We start from the raw sequence: 21538 nt of genomic DNA, 5'->3' as shown, positions 1-21538 counted from the left end.
TATTGTATTCTATTATTTCTTTATGTCTTTATGGCTTTAAATGCTGAAATTATTGCAAGCCATCCATCCATACAATTGAGGAGACACAGAAATGATGTTGACTAGTCAAATGAAATGAGTACTATGCTACATAGTGTCAAACCTGAGTGCTAAGGCCATTTTGTTGTATTATTCCAATTACAAATCCACTTTAGTTTTATTATATATATATTTTAATCTTAAGATTCTATGATGTCACAGAGCTGTGTATGAGCTCACTCTGTTTCCAGGAGATCTGATTCTAAACAGTCTAAATAAATACTTCTCAAAGCCAAACTGATTTTTCCTTTTGGTACTCAGCAGCTTTCTAGTTCTTCTCTACAATGATCAGTGGCCAGTCTTCTATGATAACTGTTTCCCCAGGAAAATCCTGTATCACAAAATCTTTTTCTGTATCCACAGAGAAGATGGGACGTCTCCCCTTAGGTTCAGTTTCTCCCTATGTAAAAACAAGCTCTGGTGGAAGTCTGGACCCCATGAAATTCTATTGCACCAGCTATGGGGCAGCTTATGGTAAGACTTTAACCAATATAGAAAAGAATTTATTCTCCTCAGTTAATCTAACAACTAGAATTTGAACCTTGCTTTTTACTTTGGATTGCAAGAATGTCCAATATATAATTTGTCCAGATGAAAAGCTACACATTAATAAATGTGGCACATGAGCAGAGAAGAAAGGACAAATTTGAGATTCTTTAGGATTTGTTCTAAAAAATGTCAACAATATGTTTGGGAATTATATTAAGAAATACACAGAATTAACAGCTAAGTATATCTTTCTGTTATAAGCTTCTCTCCTTTTTCTACATCCATACACTGCCATGCTTGAAATTGGGAAGAAATGGAAAAAATATCAACACTAAGTAATATAATCAAAACTAAAGTATATATATATGAATGTAATAAATTTTATGTAAATTTGCCACCTTATATGCATCAGCCATTCTGTGTTATATCATATACATTTATATTTCATATAATGTATAAAAGTTTGTATTTAAAATAGCTTATTACTATTATCTATTTTCTTGTATCTTTCCTGGTAATTTTGTTTTAATTAAATGATAATGTTGAGATTTCCTTTCCTTTCCTTTCCTTTCCTTTCCTTTCCTTTCCTTTCCTTTCCTTTCCTTTCCTTTCCTTTCCTTTCTCCCTTCCCCTTCCTCCTTCCCTCCTTCCCTCCTTCCCTCCTTCCCCCCTTCTTCCTTTTCTCTTCAGAAAGCAAAGTAGTAACCTGAAATATCTTTATTTCAAAAACTTCTGGTCCTCAAACATAGTCCCCTCTCCATGTAATCTGCAGACCTGCCCCCAAAAGATAGTAGTAAGCTGGAGTACTGGTTGGCAGAGGGCAAATTCACCAAATGAAATGGTCACTCTCAACAACTGCCATTTTGTGAGGAAGCAATCAAACCGCCTTGTGATAGCCATTTAAGAAGATATCAGAACATGTTTTCAACATTTAGAAGTCTTGTTAAACTGCTATTTTGTATTATAATTTATTACAGTGCCTTGATGGAAAGGTGATTTAGGCTGGCAGTGTAATAAGAAAAATAATGACAAACTTTTTTCCTCCCCAGGTCAGGAAGGCTTTCGTCCTCGGAATGGCTTCCATTTTGGAGCAGGATATAAAAGCAATTACCGGCCTGTTGTCCAATACAACCCAAACCTAGATAAATTAGACAATCCAGCTGTGGGGTCAGTATCTCCTTTTTCAGGCCTGTACAATGTTTCAGGCTGATATAGAGTAACTGGGATGTTTCAGCCACCCTCTCTATGAGTACATCCTTAATATCTCTCTCTCTCTCTCTCTCTCTTTCTCTCTCTCTCTCATCTCATCTTATCACTAAGACTTTTGTTATCATGACTTTTAACTGAGTGAAACGGTGCCTCATAGGGCAACAATTTTTGAACCAAGGTACCTCAAATGGGCTAACTTACAGAATGTGTCCAAAATACATGAAAATGACATTTGGGAAAGTTATAGCTGCTTTGGTGCTATTGACTGCTGCTGCATTCATGGGATCTTCATTTTCAATGTTTTCTGACAGTTTCTCAGCCAGTCTCTTAATCCCTCACTCACTCCCCACACCCAGCAGCAGCCACTTACCTGCCTGCTGGAAAAAGAAGGGGAGGGAAGAAAAGGAAGGGAAATTTCCAATGCTCCCCGCCAGATTCCCACAAGAAAATTCAATGGGAAAGCTGGCAGGAAGTTGGAAGTCAGTTCTGCTTCCACTGCTTTTTTGTTTTACTTCATTCTATTCCTCTGTTTAGGCAAGGAAATATCTCTGAAACAATGACACATTGTCTAGCACTCACATAATTCTTACTCCTTAACAGCATGGTTCTTTTTCCTAAAGTCTCTCTAATGTTGCCAGAAAGTGCAACTACAAAGTCTGTGACCAGAGAACATCCATAAACTCAGTGTGCTCATCCTCCATCACTTCCTCTTTGCAGACAGAGTGGTCATGATATTATAGGGCTATGCAAATCTTCTAGGGGGTGCTTGACTTAGATAAATATTTGAAAGAAACACTTTCTGGAAACTGCTTCATGAAGGAACAGAGTCATTTCACAATTAAGAGCCAAGTTAAGTGATCGCCTGGCTTTGTTTTGCTCTCCTGTTCAACACTCTTTGCCAACACTCACCAAGCTTTGACAAAAGTATTGGGAAAGATATTGCTCATCCTCTAGCCCTGGCAAGTAAGGCAGATGCTTGCCTCCTCTGGCAATGCTTGCCAAAGGTTTTGGTGAGTACTACAAAAGACACCCTCCTTGCTTCTTCTGGATAATATTAGCCAGGGCTTTTTTGTCATAGAACGCTCAGAACGGAGTTCCGGCACCTTTTTTTTGATGGAACCTTGTAGGGTAGGCAAGGCAGGTTGTATGACTTGTGTGAGTTCCGGCACCTTTTTCTTTTACAAAAAAAGCACTGATGTTAGCCCTTCCAAATAGATTAGACTACAAAACCAATGCCAGGTAGATTGATACTACTTGTATTGTAAAGCTACCTATAATAACCTATAATAAAATGCCCAGAATAATGCAAGTTTGAATGTGCTTCTCTCTTCCCTCCCTTTATATTTGTGTGAAGTAGAGAAATGTCTGAGACATTTCTTTCTTGGCCAGGTTCAGCCTCTTTTAGTTGACTATTGCCTTGGTACTGGGTCTTCCTCCTGTCCTACAAGTTCATTCCTTCTGCCCTCCCCCATTGTTTTCCAGAAGCTCTGGCAAGCTGTGGCAAAAAACAGCAAGGTCTTCTCTAGTTTTTCCTTGTTAGACTCCAGAGAGCTTCTTCCTCTGCAGTGATTGCCCAGTCTCTCTTGATTTGGCAAGCAATAGGTGAGAGACAGGGAGAAATGAAGCAATTTGAAATGCTCCACCAAAGCAAATGGCACTGTGTAGCCTCCTATTTTTGGCACATATCTACAAATATAACCATTGGCTAACATTTTGTACGACATAATCCACACCACTAGAAATTATACTATGACAGTGCATTACAGGATTCAGTTTTTCTGGTTAATATTTGTCTTGGACTCTCAACTGGATTTTTTCCCCAGCTGTAAAAAATGTGACACAACCACACTGTTCAGCATCAGCGGCATTGTTTGAAATCACAGTGTACAAAGTAGACAACTCTGGTGCTGCTTAGGTAGACTTAATAACCTGCTTTTTATTTTTTTTGCCAAAAGTTTTATTAGTTTATAATATATGATACAATGAAAGTACAAAAGTAAATAGTGGAAAAGATAGGGAAGGGGAAAGGACGTAGAGAAGTGAGGTAAGGGAGAGAGAGAGAGAAAAAAAAGGCACTGACTTCCAACTTCCTTTGGTGCAGTAAAGTAGAATATCAACATCAAAGCTCAACTTTTTACTTTTACAAAATAATACAAACTAGCCATTTCGATAACATCAAGTCTATCTAATTGGTAAAACCCAAAATCAAACAGATGGCTTCTCTAGCTTGCCTCTAATAGTGCTCAAACCAATCTGCTTTTGCAATCCTGCTTCAGAAATTCTCCAAAATAATTTTCTGCTCACTTCTGGAGAATCATAATAATTAACAACTATTATTTCCGTAGAGTGCATCATTTGTTAAAAGGGCACAAGCAGCTATGTTTACCCTCCTTTGGGAAATGCATATTAAATCACCAAGACTAGTAAGACTAGATGGGTACTCTCAAAAACAGAGGCGATCTGAGTACAGATACCTGATCAGGAGGCATTGGATAACTCTAATTCAGAACAGCATGCTGCATATGACTCTTACTAAGTTGGCAAAACAGATCACGCCAGCTTCTCAGTGAATCTGGTAATGTGTGGTGAACATGGGAAAATCTCTTAAACTGTTCATTGATCTAATATGGACGATTTGCATCTGGACATCAATTTTGAGGTTATAAAATCAATGATCTGTCTCAAGAGGACATCATTAAAGTGGATAATATGAAACCAGAGAGCTTTAATGATGATGAAAGTCTGGATTCTCCCATTTGGTACATTGGTTCTGAGTCAATGGGATTCAGAATCCAGAACCATACAACTAACTATTTCTACAATAAAGTACTCCAGGCCTTGGTATACTGACTTGTGCTGGAATGCTCAGGCAAAACCATGATAAAGCCAACCACTGCATTTGTCACTAGTCTACAAACTGTGTGAGTACAATCAGTCTCATACATTAAATGTTGGCACTAAATATGTGGCTAATGTTGCCATATTGATAAGAAACTCAATTACTATGAAAGCTGGGCTGCATTGTTGTGGAGAATATTTTCTGACAACAAGGACAGGGGAATCCCTAAAAAAATGTTGCAGAAGACTTTTGTAAAAGACTTTAGTGTATTCTTCAAATCCAGGACTGAGTTATCCAGCCCAGGATCTTTACCTGCAGCTTTCTTGACTGAGGGACGAGAAGGATGAGTTGTACATTCCAGGAGACCAGCAGAAAAAGTTGAACAGTTGCTAATTGACAACCAAGAGTTCTCTAGAGAGTTCTCTTAGAATTCCCTTGGAACTAATATTGCACAATTGGGCAACTAATATACATTTTTCGCATATCAGTTGTCTTTTGGAGATCCTTATTATTATGTGCCCTCAAATTGATGTTGAACTTAGTGAACACAGTGATAGATGTTCCTCCATGACAATGGTCCTTCAGGTCTTCCAATGGCACATTAATCATCAACTAAGTTCATCCACTCTGCTCTTAGTCATGCTCTTCCCCCCCCCTTCTACATTTTTCAGCATTAGAGCCTTCTCCAGAAAGCTATGTCTTTGTACCATGTATCTTAAATAATTTAGCCTGGTCTTTTGTTTTAGATGAGAGCTCTGGTTTGTTTGCTTGTTTTGTTTGACAATCCATGATATCTTTAGGAGTCTTATCCAAATCTGGGACATGAGCAAAATTCATAAAATGCTTTTGGGCTCAAAAGAAGTGTTCTTGAGCTGGATACATGTATGTTATCTTCCCTAAACCAGGAAACTCCTCCAGGATAACTACGAATCAACAACCAATAAACATTTCCAGCCCCTTCAGCTCCCAGATGGGAAGTATCCTCTTCCCTGGAGTGTACATCAGCCAGGCAGTGGGTATGTTCGAGAAAAGCCTCTAACTTTTCCCACAACTAAAACAGTAAGTATCCTAATTTTACATTCTGGATTTCTCTGGTGGATGTATGTTTTCCTGAGAATAGCAGTAACAGTATCCACTGATACTGACTTAGGGTTAGTATTGGGAATTGGATACGTCTCGTTTAAGGACAAGAAGGATTAGGGATGGCACGATAGCAGTGTACCAATATCTCAGGGGTTGCCACAAAGAAGAGGGGATCAACCTATTCCCCAAAGCACCTGAAGGCAGGACAAGAAACTAATCAAGGAGAGAACCAGGCTAGAATTAAGGAGAAGTTTTCTGACAATTAGAACATTAATTGGTGGGACAACTTGCCTCCGGAAGTTGTGGGTGCTCCAACACTGGAGGTTTTTAAGAAGAAATTGGACAACCATTTGTCTGAAATTGTATAGGGTTTCCTGCCTGAGCAGGGGGTTGGACTAGAATATCTCTATGGTCCCTTCCAATTCTGTTATTCTGTTAGGGTTCCCTGCACTGCAGATGTGGATCAATGTTGAAATCTTTGGATAATTGAGCTTCTCTCTGCATGGTCACAAGATCTAGTGCACTCTACTGCCATGCAAGGTGAAGACTGTGAAAGCAAAATTGCTAAATTTATAAGATCAGGTGAGAATGTGTCAGGATTCAGAATGAACAAAGATGACTAAGAGAGTTAAAATCTGATGTTGCAAATGGACCAGCACAAATGACTATGTATAGCACAATCCTATATATATATTACTCAATTCAATTTTAATGTACTGTGTGCACAATAGATAAATGGGATAACATTTCAAAAAATATCTCAGTCTTGCGTAGCTTTGAATGTATGTGTGTGTCTCTGTATACATGTGGAGAAACAGTGCCCATATGTGCATTATCAAATAACATCTGGAAAACTCATTTACCAAAACTACAATTCTGCAGTTTTCTGAGTGGTTCTTTCAATGGTTCAACAGTCATGAATGGGATTCTGGGGAAATCCAATATACCTGCAGAGCAACTGATTGCTGAAAGTGGCCACAGGAGACTTTCATAAGATTAAATCTTCTGCAAACTTGCTTACTCTTTTTTAAAGCCAGGATGATATTGTTTCAGACTGTTCTGACTTTTTCAGATCTGGACATAAATTGGGATGCTATGAAAACAGAATTGTTTACACGGGAGGAGATTTATTTGTTTACTTGCTTATCTACCCAAGAGATGAGTGCACAGAATGCACTGCCAAACAAAGCTTGGCTAGCTGGTTAGTAAGAGACTGGATTATCCTGACCCTTCCCAAAGTTCATTTTACATTCCTTCTTTTCAAAATAAATAATATTAAGGCATTAAGGAATCATCATCAAGATATAGAACTTGATCCAAGGAGAGCTGCTGATGTTCATGTCAATACAGGTAACATTTCAAGTGAAACTGCTGTGATAGAAGAGAGCTATTTGAGAAAGTCTGTGCCTTAATATGAGCCCTGAAACACACAAACATAATTTTAATAAGAACTCAGCTACCCTTGTGAATATGCAACTGCTTATATTCTACCTAGGCAAGAAAAGGGCAGTGGCATTGATGTCTAGTTTTGCCAAATGCAAAGGCTTCATAATTATGGTCTTACCTTACTATATTGTTGCACAAAGTACAGTTTACATTCTATGTTGTGGGCTTTTAGAAAAATATCATAGCTTTATTTTTCAAAATGTTCACTACAACAGAGATTAAAATCTTTATTCAAAAGTTATATGCTGCAATATAAGAAATAACTTTATCTCTACAGAAATAGAGCACAACAATGATGGAAACGGTAAACTTGAATGCATTTGGGTCAATATAAAAGGGGGGGAAATGACATTGCCATAGGTGTATACTATAAACCGCCCAACCAAACAGAGGAAATAGATGAACTTTTTGCTAGTCAGCTAACTAAGGTATGTAGGAAGCACATCACAATAGTAATGGGGGACTTTAATTACCCTGATATCAACTGGGAGACAAACTCTGCACCAAGTGGAAGATCAAACAGATTCCTGACAAACCTAGCAGACAACTTTCTCTCCCCAAAAGTAGAGAAGGGAACTAGGGGATTAGCCATATTGGATTTAATTCTCACTAACAGAGATGAAATGATAGAAAGTGTCGAAGCCACAGGAACCTTGGGGGGAAGTGATCATGCAATATTGGAATTCAACATTCTGGAAGCACAAGCAATAGAACACAGCCAAACTAGAGTCTTGGACTTTAAAAGAGCTAATTTCAATAAACTTTGAGAGACCTTGGGAAGAATTCCATGGATGAGAATCCTAAAGGGGAAAACAACTCAAGAAGCTTGGGAAATTTTGAAAAGTGAGATAATAAAGGCCCAGTCTAGCACAATACCAACAAAGAAGAAAAATAACAGCTCTCAAAAGAAACCAGCATGGCTGCATAAAGGACTCTCTGATAAATTGAAAGATAAAAAGGACAAGTATAAGAAGTGGAAAGAGGGGCACATAACTAAGGCAGAATATCGGCAAATAGCCCGTGCCAGCAAAGATGAAGTGAGGGAAGCTAAGGCTCAAAATGAACTAAGGCTTGCGATTAAAGTCAAAAATAACAAAAAAAGCTTCTTTCAACATATAAAAAACAAGAAAAAAGTTAAGGAAATGATTGGTCCATTAGAGGGGGAAAGTGGCAAGAAGGTGACAAGCAACAGGGAGAAAGCAGAACTATTTAACTCGTTTTTTGCATCTGTCTTTACACAAAGGGAAAAAACAGTCCAACCTACCAAAACCAGTGCCATAAAAAACAGAATAGAAACGCAAGTTAAGATAGGCGAGAAAATGGTAAGTGAGCACCTGTCCAGCCTAGACGAGTTCAAATCACCAGGACCAGATGGATTACACCCCAAGGTTCTCAAGGAACTGGCAGACGTGATCTCAGAACCACTGAACTATATTTTTCAAAGATCCTGGAGCACTGGGGAACTACCAGAGGACTGGAAGAGAGCTGATGTAGTTCCCATCTTCAAAAAAGGGAAAAAAATAGATCCAGGAAACTACAGACCTATCAGCCTGACCTCAATACCTGGGAAGATTCTGTGAAAGATAATCAAACAACAAATCAGCGAACACCTTGATGCAAACAAAGTTATCACTAAAAGTCAACATGGGTTTGTCAAAAACAGATCATGCCAGATAAATCTTATTGCATTCTTTGACCAAGTGACAAAATTAGTGGACCAGAGGAATGCTGTAGATATAATTTACTTGGACTTCAGTAAGGCATTTGATAAAGTAGATCACAATCTACTACTTGATAAGATAGAAAAATGTGGGTTAGATAGCATCACCACCAGATGGATTCATAGCTGGCTGACAGGCTGTACTCAGCATGTGGTCCTCAATGGAACTGCATCTATATGGAAAGAAGTGTGTAGTGGGGTGCCCCAGGGCTCTGTTCTGGGCCCAGTGCTCTTCAACATCTTCATCAACGATTTGGATTAGGGGATAGATGGGGAACTCATCACATTTGCAGACGACACCAAGCTGGCAGGAATAGCCAATACTCCAGAAGATAGGCTTAAAATACAGGAGGATCTGGATAGACTCGAACACTGGGCACTATCTAACAAAATGAAATTCAATGGTGAAAAAAGTAAGGTTCTACATTTAGGCAGGAAAAATCAAATGCACAGGTATAGCATAGGTGGTACCTTGCTCAACAGTGGTAACTGTGAGAGGGATTTTGGAGTCCTAGTAGACAATCACTTCAATATGAGCCAGCAGTGTGCTGCAGCTGCCAAAAAAGCCAACACAGTGCTAGGCTGCATTAACAGGGATAGAATCAAGATCACGTGAAGTACTAATACCACTTTACAATGCCTTGGTAAGGCCACACCTAGAATACTGCATCCAGTTTTGGTCACCACGATGTAAAAAAGATGTCGAGACTTTAGAAAGGGTACAGAGAAGAGCAACAAAGATGATTGGAGGACTGGAGGCTAAAACATATAGGGAATGGTTGCTGGAATTGGGTATGTGCAGTTTAACAAAGAGAAGGGTGAGGGGTGACATGATAGCAGTGTTCCATTATCTCAGGGGCTGCCAGAAAGAAGAGGGAGTCAAGCTATTCTCCAAAGCACCTGAAAGCAGGACAAGAAGCAATGGATGGAAACTAGTCAAGGAGAGAAGCAACCTAGAACTAAGGAGAAACTTCCTGACACTTAGAACAATTAAGCAGTGGAACAAGCTGCCTCCAGAAGTGGTGAATGCTCCAACACTGGAAGTTTTTAAGAAGAGACTGGACAGCCATTTGCCTGAAATGGTATAGGGCAGGGGTCAACAACCTGAAACAGTGAAAGAGCTACTTGGAACCGGTTCCCTCACAAAAGGAAAAACTGGGAGCCGCAAAAAATGTGTGCACATGCGCGTACATGCACGCATGCGCAGAACAGGGTTTGAAGAGTGGAGCCAAGGCGAGATATGCACCTACCCTGCATATTTGAATTGATTGGTTGAACTTTTTTAGTCCCACTTTTTTTTGGGACTGCACATGGCAGAGGACTGGGAGCCGCAGGAGAAAGAGCCGCATGCGGCTCCAGAGCCGCGGGTTACAGACCTGTGGTATAGGGTTTCCTGCCAGAGCAGGGGGTTAGACTAGATGACCTCCAAGGTCCCTTCCAACATTATTATTATTATTATTTATTATTATTATTATTATTATTATTATTATTATTATTATTATTATTATTATTATTATTATTCATACTATTTTGTTTAACGTTTATAGGAAAAAGAAAAAGAATGAGGCAGAGGGGTATGACATATGTTATTTCACTGCTTTCTTGTCTTCTGGTAGCAAGACCTGGCCATAGATAAAACGCGAGTCACAATTTCAGCTAAGGAAACAGATAGAAAATGTTGTCCTGGCATTTCTGCCCTTTCTGATTGCTTTCAAGACTCGCCCTATCAATGGAGGAAAGCATTTGCTCCAGGCAACTGATTTTGGATACTATAAAAGGCAGCAAACAGTTATCTAAATGTATTGGAGTTTCTCTGACAGAGAGTGTGTGTTTACTGCCTCAGGTGCCAAAAAAAATCCAGCAGCTTTTGCATCATGCCTATTTACTTACTTACTTATTTAACTTTGGGGTATCAGCCCACACCAACAGACCCTGTTGTCTTAATGCGGACTTTGAATGCCACAGTGTTTTCTGTCATGCAGCAAAATGTCTTGGAATGGTCCTCCTCGACCTTCTTCTCTGCTCTTTTCCTATAGCAGGTTTAGCTGCATCTCCATTCCCTTCATCCCATTATGTTTTAGCTCGTTGTTCTTCTCAGAGACCAACTGGATTTGATATTACAGGTCAAAAAGGTCCATTTTGACACAGCCAACCAGGGACCTGAAGCTGTGATAGGGCTGGAGCCCAGATATGTCCCTGTGCTCCACAATTCATTTGGAAAAGGCTCAGTTGAAGTGGAAAATGCAAGACACGTGAGTCTGTGGGCTCCAATAATTGGAGTGAGATGACATTAGAAGCAGTGGTGGGATTCAAATATGTGAACAACGGTTCTCTGTGTGGATGCCGCTTCCGGAAGTCCTTTCTGGGCTTGGGGAACAAAACATTAGCTACTGGTTCTGCTGTACTGGTGCGAACTGGCTGAATCCCACCACTGATTAGAAGGCTGCAAGGGGTCAGGGATTTGATATGTGGTGCAGGTGGTGATATTGGAGGAGAAGCACTTATAGGGTTTTTTGCCGCAAATGTCAGAACAATTTGGATAAACCTGGTTACTCAATACCTAAATATAAAAAAAGGAGATTGGCCAGGGGTAGATATTTGCTGCTCTGCTCAAACAGGAAAAGTTTCTGAGTAAGCCCTGGCTTTATAAATGATAACCAGTGTTTTGAATTGGGCTTGGAAGTTTATCAGCAGCTATAAATATAAGACAATTTCAACTGTACACGGTTAGGCTTCATTACAGATGAGAATTAGACTGAGAGGTTGTGTCAAAGACATCACAGAAAATGTGAGCTTTGAGTAGCGATTTATAGAAAATAACAGCTGGCACTGAAAAAGAATTAGACATGAAATCCAGACATGAAAGACAGCTAAGGAGAAAGGGCAATGGTTTTTTTTAAAAAGAGCAAGAGAACTAAAGATATCTAAGTACAGCAAGAATAACTGGTTTACTCACAAAGAGAAAAGTGGATTAGATATAGCTTAGTGAGACTTTGAGAAGAGCGGTTAATTCCAGAGAATGTGGTCTTCTTCTCTGTTGTATTTGTAGGGACCTCAGTTCATGTCCACGGAATACGGCTCTAAGTACCGTTTCAACATTCCAGGGCAACCAGGTATATTTTCTATGTGTGTAATACAACATAATAGTCACTAGGTTTATACTACTATTATGCATTAAAGCATAATTTGTTTTTTTTTTTTGGTGCGGGGGGAGGCTTGGATTATGACAATGTTTGAAACTATCCATGGTGGTTTTTATATCAGTATACTGTATCTCCCCCTTTGAAACTCATATCCCATTCTCTGAATATTAAATTCCTAAATCAATATTTTAAAATGTAAAATTATAGTTTGAAATGGAGCCCATGATGCTTCAGTGGGATTAATTTGATTTAATGGAGTCACTTTGAAATACTGTAGATCCACAAAACGCTATATGTCACATTTAATTCTTAAGTTGGGATAGCTAAACCTTTTTGCTTTAGCTGTGTCTCTGGCCCTTCTAGAATTGCCTTTCACAGACTTATTCTGCATCAGCTTACTTTGGATCTCCCCACCCCCCCCTCCTCCCAGATCCTGCTTTTCTGCCTTAAAATGGTAAGGCAGGGAAGGACTGAGAGGAAAGAATGAGAAACAGCAGAAGTGTAGAAGCAGAGTATGTACTTTTAGCAGGGTCATCCAAGGTGTTAAGGTCATCCCAGATGCTCAACTAAAACAAACAAAGGATTCTATTAGGCAACAGTGGTATAAGATGTTGGAGGCAATGATCACTTTAATGACAACAGCAATGGTAAGGCACTCCTACATTTTAGCATGCTTATATTTTTATAGACATGATGAAAGTGATTGATAAAAGAGTGCTGGATGTTGGGTCCCTCAAGACAGATGGCATTCACCTATGATGTACTTCAGTTAAAGCCTTTGAGATGTCTATTTGCTGATGCAACTGTAATGTTTTGGGATTTTACTTGAACTGTTCCACGTGTCTGTTTGAATGCTACTTAAGGTTGCTCAATTGGTGTGTCTGCATAACGGTCATTGATTTGCCAGACTTGCTGTCTCCAAGAAGATCATTGGATGATTTGGGGTGGGAACAGGTTCCTTTAAACCTATTGGCCGCCGCCTAGTGGCCAACCATATAAGTAGCTGCGCAGAAACCTCTGATTCAGTTCTGTTCCTGCTTGCCTCAATAAAGCAATGTTCCTGTTTGCAACCTCTTGTCTCACTTACTGCCTCCAAAGAACTCACTACACAATAGCAACCATGCACAAAAGGAAAATCCAAAGCTGTAAAGACCAAATTATATGGAATGTAAGTAGCATGAACACAGGAAAGCTTAACACAATGAAAGATGAAATGAATCTTAGGCATCAGGCACTTGAAATGCACTGGAAGTAGACACCTTCAATCAAAAGATAATAAAGCAGAAATATTTTTCTTGTAATAAGAGAAGAGAGCAAAGATATCAGAAAGAATCTTAACACATAATTTCAGATGTTAGAAAACACAAACAGTATTATAACATCTGTGAAGACATCAGAGATGGAAACAGATATCGAAATATAAGAAAAGTCTTCCAAAAAAATTCTCCAAATTCAGAAGAAATTCACTTGCCATGATATTCTGCATCTACAAAGATCATAACCAAACAGGCAAGGGTTTCCCCATGATACTGTTTGAAAGTTGGAGTTTGAAGAAATAGTACAAAAAAAAGTATTGAGGCTTTTGAAAGTTGGGAAAACTTTTCAGAATCCTATGGATTTCCACAAAAACAAATCATTCATAGAAGAAATCAGTGAAGAGTTCTTACTTCACTGAAACAAATGACTAGGTTCAAATGATAATACTTTGGTCCTTTATGTTATCTTTGGCCCAAAAATCCAATTTCCTTGAAAAACTCATAAGGCTAGGAAAAATGGAAGGAAGAAGACAATCAGTAGCAAGGTCAGTGGGTGAAATATTGCAGTTGGTATGCTATTGGAAAACTTGAAGGGATAGATTTGGACAGATTATCCTGGAGAAGGTCTCTCTATGAGATTACTAAGAGTCGACACTAACTTGATGGCACATAATCAATGAGAGCTGGATAAGAATCTACCAGCCAATTCTGTTGCTTTCCATTACCAATACAATAATTTCACAACCATTAGAAAGAAACAATTGAGATTATTAAATATACATTTCAATAATTATTTTGTTTCTGTTTCGTTTGGAGAAGGTTGTCTTTTATTGTTTTTATTTCTAGTCCCATGGTGATTTTGGCACTTAAGCCATACGTTTTTAATAATGATAGAGTTACTTACATAATTTAAAACTGGAAATCAGAGAAAATTGAGCTGTGCAACATTTTTTAAACAACATCTCAAGAACTGTGAAGTACTTTGAAAAGTCTTCATTTCCTGGGACAGTTTCTCACTGGATGAATGTCACATACAAATACTCAAATCACTGCCCTGTCTAAAAAAATAACTTCACGTAACAGGTAGCAGCAATGCAAAATCCATGCAGCTATTTCAAGGAACACTCCTGCATACTCCAGATTTCTGCTATGGAATTTTGCAATTTTTTAAAAAGCATCCTTTTCTATGAAGCTTGCGTGTAATATCTGTCATATAGTGAGTGAACATCATAGAAGAAAGAGCAACTGATGAAGGCATACTGGCTCTCTTTGAATATATTAAGAACAACAGTTGTTTGAGTAAGAGTGGAACCTCCAAAGGTTTGTAAGAACAGTGTATCATCTTCCTCCTCCCTTCCTTGATTTCACTGTTGGGTAAGATGAAAGGGGCTTGAGAAAACAGCAAATTATAATGGCTAAGGCTTCAGTTATGTTTATATAGAAAATGAAGCAATTTTAATCACAATTGGCTAGGCATCACCTCTAGGATCTGAGAAAAAGTAAACCTCTGAATAGCAGTTGAAGAGGAAAAGCATCCAGAGAAGGATAGTACTATATGAATATTAGGCCCTTTTAAACTTAATATTCAAAGCTAAAACTCTCACAAGGTTTTGCATGACTCACTGGTGTTAATTTGTGAGAACTGAACAAATCAGTCCAGCTTCCCAAGATATTTTTGAAGTGAGCTATTGCATATGCTCCTTTCCCCCTCAATGGACATCTTTATTTTTTTCTCTCCATACAGATTTCCTGCAAAAGAAAACAATTGGAGCTAAAGAAGAGTCAGGATTTACTGAAGGCTGCCTGGCTAACCCCATTGTGGAGAAACTAACATCTCAGGTCCTCCGATAACTTTGGTTTCTTCTGCTGTTCTTCCTAAGGGACAGATGAGGCATAATGTTAAAGATGCTGCAAAGCAGACTCTGGCAAATTGGTGCCCTTCCTCTTGTCCAGTTTTTCTTGGGTTTCAACAATTGCTCTCCATCAATACCTGGGCTCCCTTTCTGTCAGTGTTGTCTCCAGGGAGGGAGGTCAAAAAAATCAAGATGGTGGCCACAACCATGTGATCAAAGTTCACCTTTTTTAGATCACAATGCACATAAAAATGGGCATGGCATGGTTGTAGCCACCATCTGAACTTTTTTGACCATCTCCAGGCAGGGACTCTTACATACTATAGGAGCAGAACAATTTGTGAAACAAAAGAAAGGAGGAAACTCACATTCCAGTAAAGGAGGTTTTATTCAGCCCAACAGATGGATAATGGTGAAAATAGAATATAAAAAAGGATACTAAAATAACTTGGACAATATATATATATATATATATATATATATATATATATATATATATATATATATATATATATATATGATATGATAATATTTTTTTAAATGGATAACTTGGGTACATTTCAAATAGTTCAGCAAATACCTAAAAAAGAATAAATTCAAGTTATAGAAATAAGTTGTCAAATTAATGTAAAAATAATTTAAAAATCTGTTTATGGAACTCAGATATCAAATTCAAGAATATTACCTTCACAAGCATAAGAATAATTAGTTACAAGACATATCACCAATGGATAACTTGGGTACATTTCAAATAGTTCAGCAAATACCTAAAAAAGAATAAATTCAAGTTATAGAAATAAGTTGTCAAATTAATTTAAAAATAATTTAAAAATCTGTTTATGGAACTCAGATATCAAATTCAAGAATATTGCCTTCACAAGCATAAGAATAATTAGTTACAAGACATATCACCATTTTAGAAACATGTAGCAACTGTTTTATCTCTATTGGGAATGAAAGTAAATGAAGAAGAAGAAAAATCTCCATTAAACAAAAAAGTAAGACATAGGATTATTTTACCTCGTGGAATTATCAGAGCATTTTGCAAAACCATCTGAGGTTGAAAGCAATTCTTTGATTTGTAGTACAAAAGGGACTGTGAGCTGCAAGGGAAACATAATGAGAGGCATGTTTAAATCAAGGTACCAAATATCTTCATTTAAATCCTTGGGCTAAGACTATTCAGTAGTAGCATTCCATGCTATGGTATTCTATTGCCCATAAGCATAAATCTGAAAGGTTGTAACAATTATTCACATGTTCAGTTTGACCTACAAGATAATACATAAACCAGCATGATGACAAAAGAAGGCAAGCAAACAGACTTTCTTAGTCTTAGAACTGTGACAAATTTGCTGTGTTCCTGATTGGCTTCCCTTAAAGCTTTCTCTCTAAAAGCTAAAATGTGTGGTATGGTGACTTTGTTCTGGAACATGACAAAGGCAAGAGGGCTAAAGCCTTCCCCTGTACATTGCAGTCTAATCTGTCTTCTCTTCAGTCAGGGTTTTTATGTATACAGTATACGTATCCTATCATAGCTGCCCATTTCACAAACCTGACTTCAGGCAGCAAACAATAAACAAGTGAGGAAACAAACTTGACTCTGGGCAGCAAACAACAAACAAGCTATGGAGATTCTCAGTCAACCAGGTCATGGTTCTTCCAAAGGTGCTTTTTCAGGAGGCTCCACACCCATTTGCACTACTCAGGTGATCCTGAGGACACAAGATAAACCTCCAAATGGCTTCAACAACTCTCTGAGAGAACACAAATGACCAGCTGTCTGCAAGCAGTTTAAATCCTTCCATTCCCCCACCATCCAGTCAGAGCTGAAGGAGCTTCTTGGATAAGAAGTGAAACGCCTTCAAAGAAAAACAAGAAAGTCCAATTGCCTCCCAAAAAAGCACCTTTGTGACATCAAACAAGCCGTAAAATGAACAATATTAAAAACAATCCACAATTTTTAAAAAATCAGTATTATTAAAAGATTAGGAAGTTAGGCAATGTAGCCACCTCTTCTTAAAAGAAAGTGCACTAGAATTCTGAAAATGTAAATAACACCCAGCTTGCTTGACCCAAAATCACAATGTTTGTTCCTCATTGTTAGAAAATTTCCAGAATCCCTGTAGGATTATGTTTTGCTTTTCTGATAACTTTCTATAAATGCTCTTGTTTCCATTGTACTATGGCACTTCAATGTTGTCTGCTAGCACTGGACTTTTTATTACAAATAAATTTCAAATATTTTCATTAAGCAAAAAAGTTTTTTTGCCAGGTCCCAGGATTATCTTGGTTTTCCCCAAATATATATCTTTCCTATATTTCTTCTATGAAAATTGGATGGCTGTAGCCAGTGCTTTTTTTATAAAAGAAAAAGGTGCCAGAACTCACACGTCATACAAGCTGCCTTGCCTACCTTACAAGGTTCCATCCAAAAAAGGTGCCGGAACTCCGTTCTGAGCGTTCTTATGACGCTGTAGCCATGGATTATTTTAGAAATATGCCCACTTGCCAGTAATAGGTCCAAGGTATGCTAAGGTAGCATACAGGAGCCAAAGCTTGAGGGTAAGGTAGCATTCTAATAATTTGATACTTTCTATCTTTTTATATCTTACAGGAGCTATTTTTCCCAGCACAGTCCTTTTCAAGGGTATAAATCGCAACAAATCAGGACACAAATTCCCAGACTGAAGGTTCCAGAATATTACTTTGCCTAAGGTTCCCCATACAAATAGCAAACTCATTTTTTTATCCATATGTGGCTAAAAGATTATCTTCCTTGTAGAAGAGAAGCTTGAGGGAACACCTAGATTTGAAGACACACAAAAATCCTTTATAAGGAAAAAAAAAGAAAAAAGGAAAAAGGAAAGATTCCAGCTAAGATCAATGAAATATGAGCGTGCTTATTTGGCTTGAAATCCTGGGTAGGGGAAACAACCTAACAGAATGGAGTATTATGAAAAAGGGTATATCTGCTGGAAACGTAAATACACTAAATGCTTTTGTTATAATTACTACTTATGCCCTGCCATAATAATAAGGTAGTAATAATAATTACTTCTTATGCCCTGCCATAACTGATCCAGATACCACCAGTATTAGTTCAGATGATCAGATAGTATTAGTAGGTCTCCTGTTAACCTGGCTCTTTCTTGTTGTTTTTCAACATAGTAAAAGCTGTAATAAAATAACTGTTATATCCCGTCTGTTTTTCTCTCTCTAGGTCTAAGTAGTGCTTTTCATTTGTTGTTTTGTTTTGTTAGGACAGCAATCCTGGAATCAGCATCATGAAGGGAGATTATCTACCATCTTCTGTTCCGCATGTAAGAAGTCCATCTGCTGGCGTGGATGGGGCTGGATGAACAAATATTATTTCCATTTTTATTCTCCAATATCTACCCCTGTATGTGTATACTGTAGCTATCCACTCATCTTTGTATTTATTTTTTCTTCCTGAAAGGGGGATGAGTTTCTACCAGTCCTTTCCAAAGGTTCTGAGCGGGGCTCTGGATTTAGTCGGCAGAAGGATCTTCGCCTTAGTTCTTCAGTAAGTGACAGCTCCTTATGCTTGTAGAACAGTCTTTTCCCATTTCATTTTCCTTTGCTTTGAACTTTTGTTCAAATGGGTCCAAAATTTTTAACGGCTCCTTCCGAATTATCCTTATGCTTGTAGTTCCCCTGCCTGCTATTTCTCTACTTTCATTTCCCTTTTTTGACTGTTTTTCTACACTTTTCTCTAGCTGACTTTTCTGATCAGCATCTACAAACGGATCTCCCTTTCTTTTCTCCACTTCTTCCTTTTTCAGTTATCTATGGGCTTCCCAAACTCCTTGCACTTTCTTAGCCATTTATTTGCCCATTTTCCATTGCATTTCCCATCTTGATCCCTATTTTCTTTGTTACTTACTTCTCTATACTTCACCAACTACGTTAAATTCCTTTGCTTGCTATGGTCTTCATTTTTCCCAGGGACCTCTACCCAATGCAGAAGCATCTGGGCCACTCAGCCATTCTCAGTTCCAAGGCCATCAGCGACAGCCTCAAACACAAACCAATCTTCTTGGACGAGAATATATTGGCAACAAAGTATGTCAGATGTATAATTTGGGGGCTATCTGGGAATCTTAAAACTTTTTTCATAATCACAGACTTGTTCTTTTCTTGAGGTATCAAGCCCTTAGTTCTACTTTCATGGCTATCTCCATACAGGAGCCAACAGGATTCAGCACCAACAACCTTAATTACGTGACACCTGCCTATGATCCAAATCTGCCCAACAGGTTTTTGACCAGCTATAATTCCAAGTGAGTTTGGTAGTAATTTGCCATCCATATTAGGATAGTAACATTCAGATAGCCAAGTTGGCCTAGTGCAGAGGTAGGCAACCTTGGCTCTTTTATGACTCGTGGACTTCAACTCCCAGAATTCCTGAGCCAGCATGGCTCAGCATGGAAACCTCTCCCTTCCCCTTAGCATGGCTGGCTCAGGAATTCTGGGAGTTGAAGTCCACGAGTCATAAAAGAGCCAAGGTTGCCTACCCCTGGCCTAGTGGTTAAGGTACCAGGCTAGAAACCAGGATACTGTGAGTTCTAATTCTGCCTTAGGCATGAAAGCCACCTGGGTGACTGGGCCAGTTGTTCTCCCGATAAACAGACCCTGAATTTACAGGAAATTTCTAGGAAGGAGAAAAAAGGATAGTAAAATTCCTAAGCTATGATTTTCTCTTACAGCATAATTTTTCTATCTATATAGGTGGTTTTGATTCTTTTATCTATATGGATCAAGTTATTCGAAGCAAGGACTTTGGAGGATGGGTAGTGGGAGCAGAGGGCAGAAAAAAGTAGTGGGTCTGCTATTTGTAGAAAAATAAATATTTATAAAGTAGTGTGAACTCTCAGATTGTCAGTGCCAGAGGCAAGCAGTGCCAGGGTAAAGACATACCTCTGATTTATATTTGTGAGAAACACAAGATGCAGTAGCTGAATCTGTCATGGACCAATCATCTTTCTCTTTTTTAGGTTTTATGAAACCATTTCAAAGGGAGTGGACAGGGAAGGCTGGACCAGAGGGGGGATCCAGCCTCAACAAGCAGGTGGCTTTGCTACCAACAACCACGGAAGTGATTTAGGAAGTGATCCTAATGCTACAGAAACCTTGAGAACTGTTCATCCCCATGTTGGCAGGTGACATCATAGTGGCAGGGCTGTTTCTTTTTATTTTGCTCCATTAAGCCATTTCTGGTGCCCGGTGCCATTTCTTCTCCTTCCCTCAGGTGCCTTCTACCCTCTTTTATTTTATTTTTTCCAATGTTTGCCCTCTGCCTTTGTAGGACAATCACAACAGTTGACCCCTTCTATCGCGATTCTCCCCACGATCGTCGCTTTGCTGCTCTTCATCAGACAGCTGTCCCCAATTAAGTAAGTAATTTGGTCTACTGCATTTTAAGGCATTACAAAAGCAGGGCAAAAAATGACGGTATTATCAGGCTAAGAGATGTTAGATTACGGTAGTATTTTGTATGAGTTTAATTCAACTACTGTTGAGAAACCAAAGCTCAGTTTAGTGCCTCCTATGTCTACTCAAGATTTCCTAGTTTCAGAGAAAAAAATGCAGGCATTTGATATTTGTCTCTGTCACACACAGCAAAATGACACAGAACAGTCAAGTCATTTTCCCTTTTCAAGAAATGTTCTAGGAATTGCTACAGGTCAATGCTGCAGGGGAGGGAATCTCACAAATCATCAGTGGAGACTATTTTCATATTGTTGTCATCCTTATTTTTCTTTTCAGCATAAAAACCTATCCTAATTTAATATGTTTGCCTCTTTCCAGGCTCTGTTCAGAAGCGAAAAGCACAGTGATGTCTTTAGACTTCAAGGAACCACTCCACATGCTAAGGAAGGAACGTCACTAATTGCATTGTCATACTAAATCTATCTTATTTTATGTTGTATTGTTTTAAAGATATTAAGACATGTTCTAGCTATGTCTCCTGTCCTAGATTAGCACATTGAAACATGGATTTAAAAATCTTTGGGATAGTCAGGGCCATTTTTGTCATAGAACACTCAGAACGGAGTTCTGGCACCATTTTTGGATGGAACCTTGTAGGGTAGCCAAGTCAGGTTGTATGACGTGTGTGAGTTCTGGCACCTTTTTTAAAAAAACAAAAACAAAAAAAGCACTGGGGATAGTTATGTTTTTATAAGGTTTCTATAGCTCTGTAGCTGTACAAACTTTGTGACATAATGTGAGCATTTGACTAGCTGAAAGCTCTTTATGTCTCTCTAACCACAGAGTAAAGATACCAAGAAGTAAGAGCCTGTCCTCATGACTCTGCTTTCATTTCATCCTTAATTCACAGTAGAAAAAGCTTAAATTTATATTTAGCTCTTCCAGTTTTGAAGTCATACTTTCCATCT

At 38.5% G+C, this 21538-nt stretch overlaps 1 protein-coding gene across 1 annotated transcript; it reads left to right on the top strand.

Moving 5' to 3' along the window:
* The first annotated feature begins 303 nt into the window (after positions 1–303).
* Positions 304–21514, top strand: SAXO4 (stabilizer of axonemal microtubules 4). Its single transcript, XM_083348326.1, has 13 exons — positions 304–552; positions 1617–1734; positions 5521–5674; positions 10988–11116; positions 11914–11977; positions 15008–15102; positions 18380–18439; positions 18577–18663; positions 19086–19202; positions 19326–19420; positions 20135–20299; positions 20446–20533; positions 20949–21514. Exons 1-12 carry the CDS (start codon positions 363–365, stop codon positions 20531–20533), a joined length of 1362 nt encoding a protein of 453 aa, XP_083204452.1. The 5' UTR covers positions 304–362; the 3' UTR covers positions 20949–21514.
* The last annotated feature ends 24 nt before the right edge of the window (positions 21515–21538 follow it).

The sequence above is a fragment of the Vipera ursinii genome (genome assembly GCF_947247035.1).
Source record: "Vipera ursinii genome assembly, chromosome: 1".
Classification (NCBI taxonomy): Eukaryota; Metazoa; Chordata; class Lepidosauria; order Squamata; family Viperidae; genus Vipera; species Vipera ursinii.
Note: the sequence above shows the minus strand (reverse complement) of the source record. Positions and strands in the feature narration are given on the sequence as shown.

What these genes read in the sequence shown, in the direction of transcription:
- SAXO4 (XM_083348326.1), top strand. Translation starts at nt 363, where the DNA reads ATGATCAGTGGCCAGTCTTCTATGATAACTGTTTCCCCAGGAAAATCC. An exon ending in ATCTTCGCCTTAGTTCTTCA is followed by an intron (nt 18,664 to 19,085) that starts GTAAGTGACAGC and finishes CATTTTTCCCAG; the next exon opens with GGACCTCTACCCAATGCAGA. An exon ending in GAGAATATATTGGCAACAAA is followed by an intron (nt 19,203 to 19,325) that starts GTATGTCAGATG and finishes ATCTCCATACAG; the next exon opens with GAGCCAACAGGATTCAGCAC.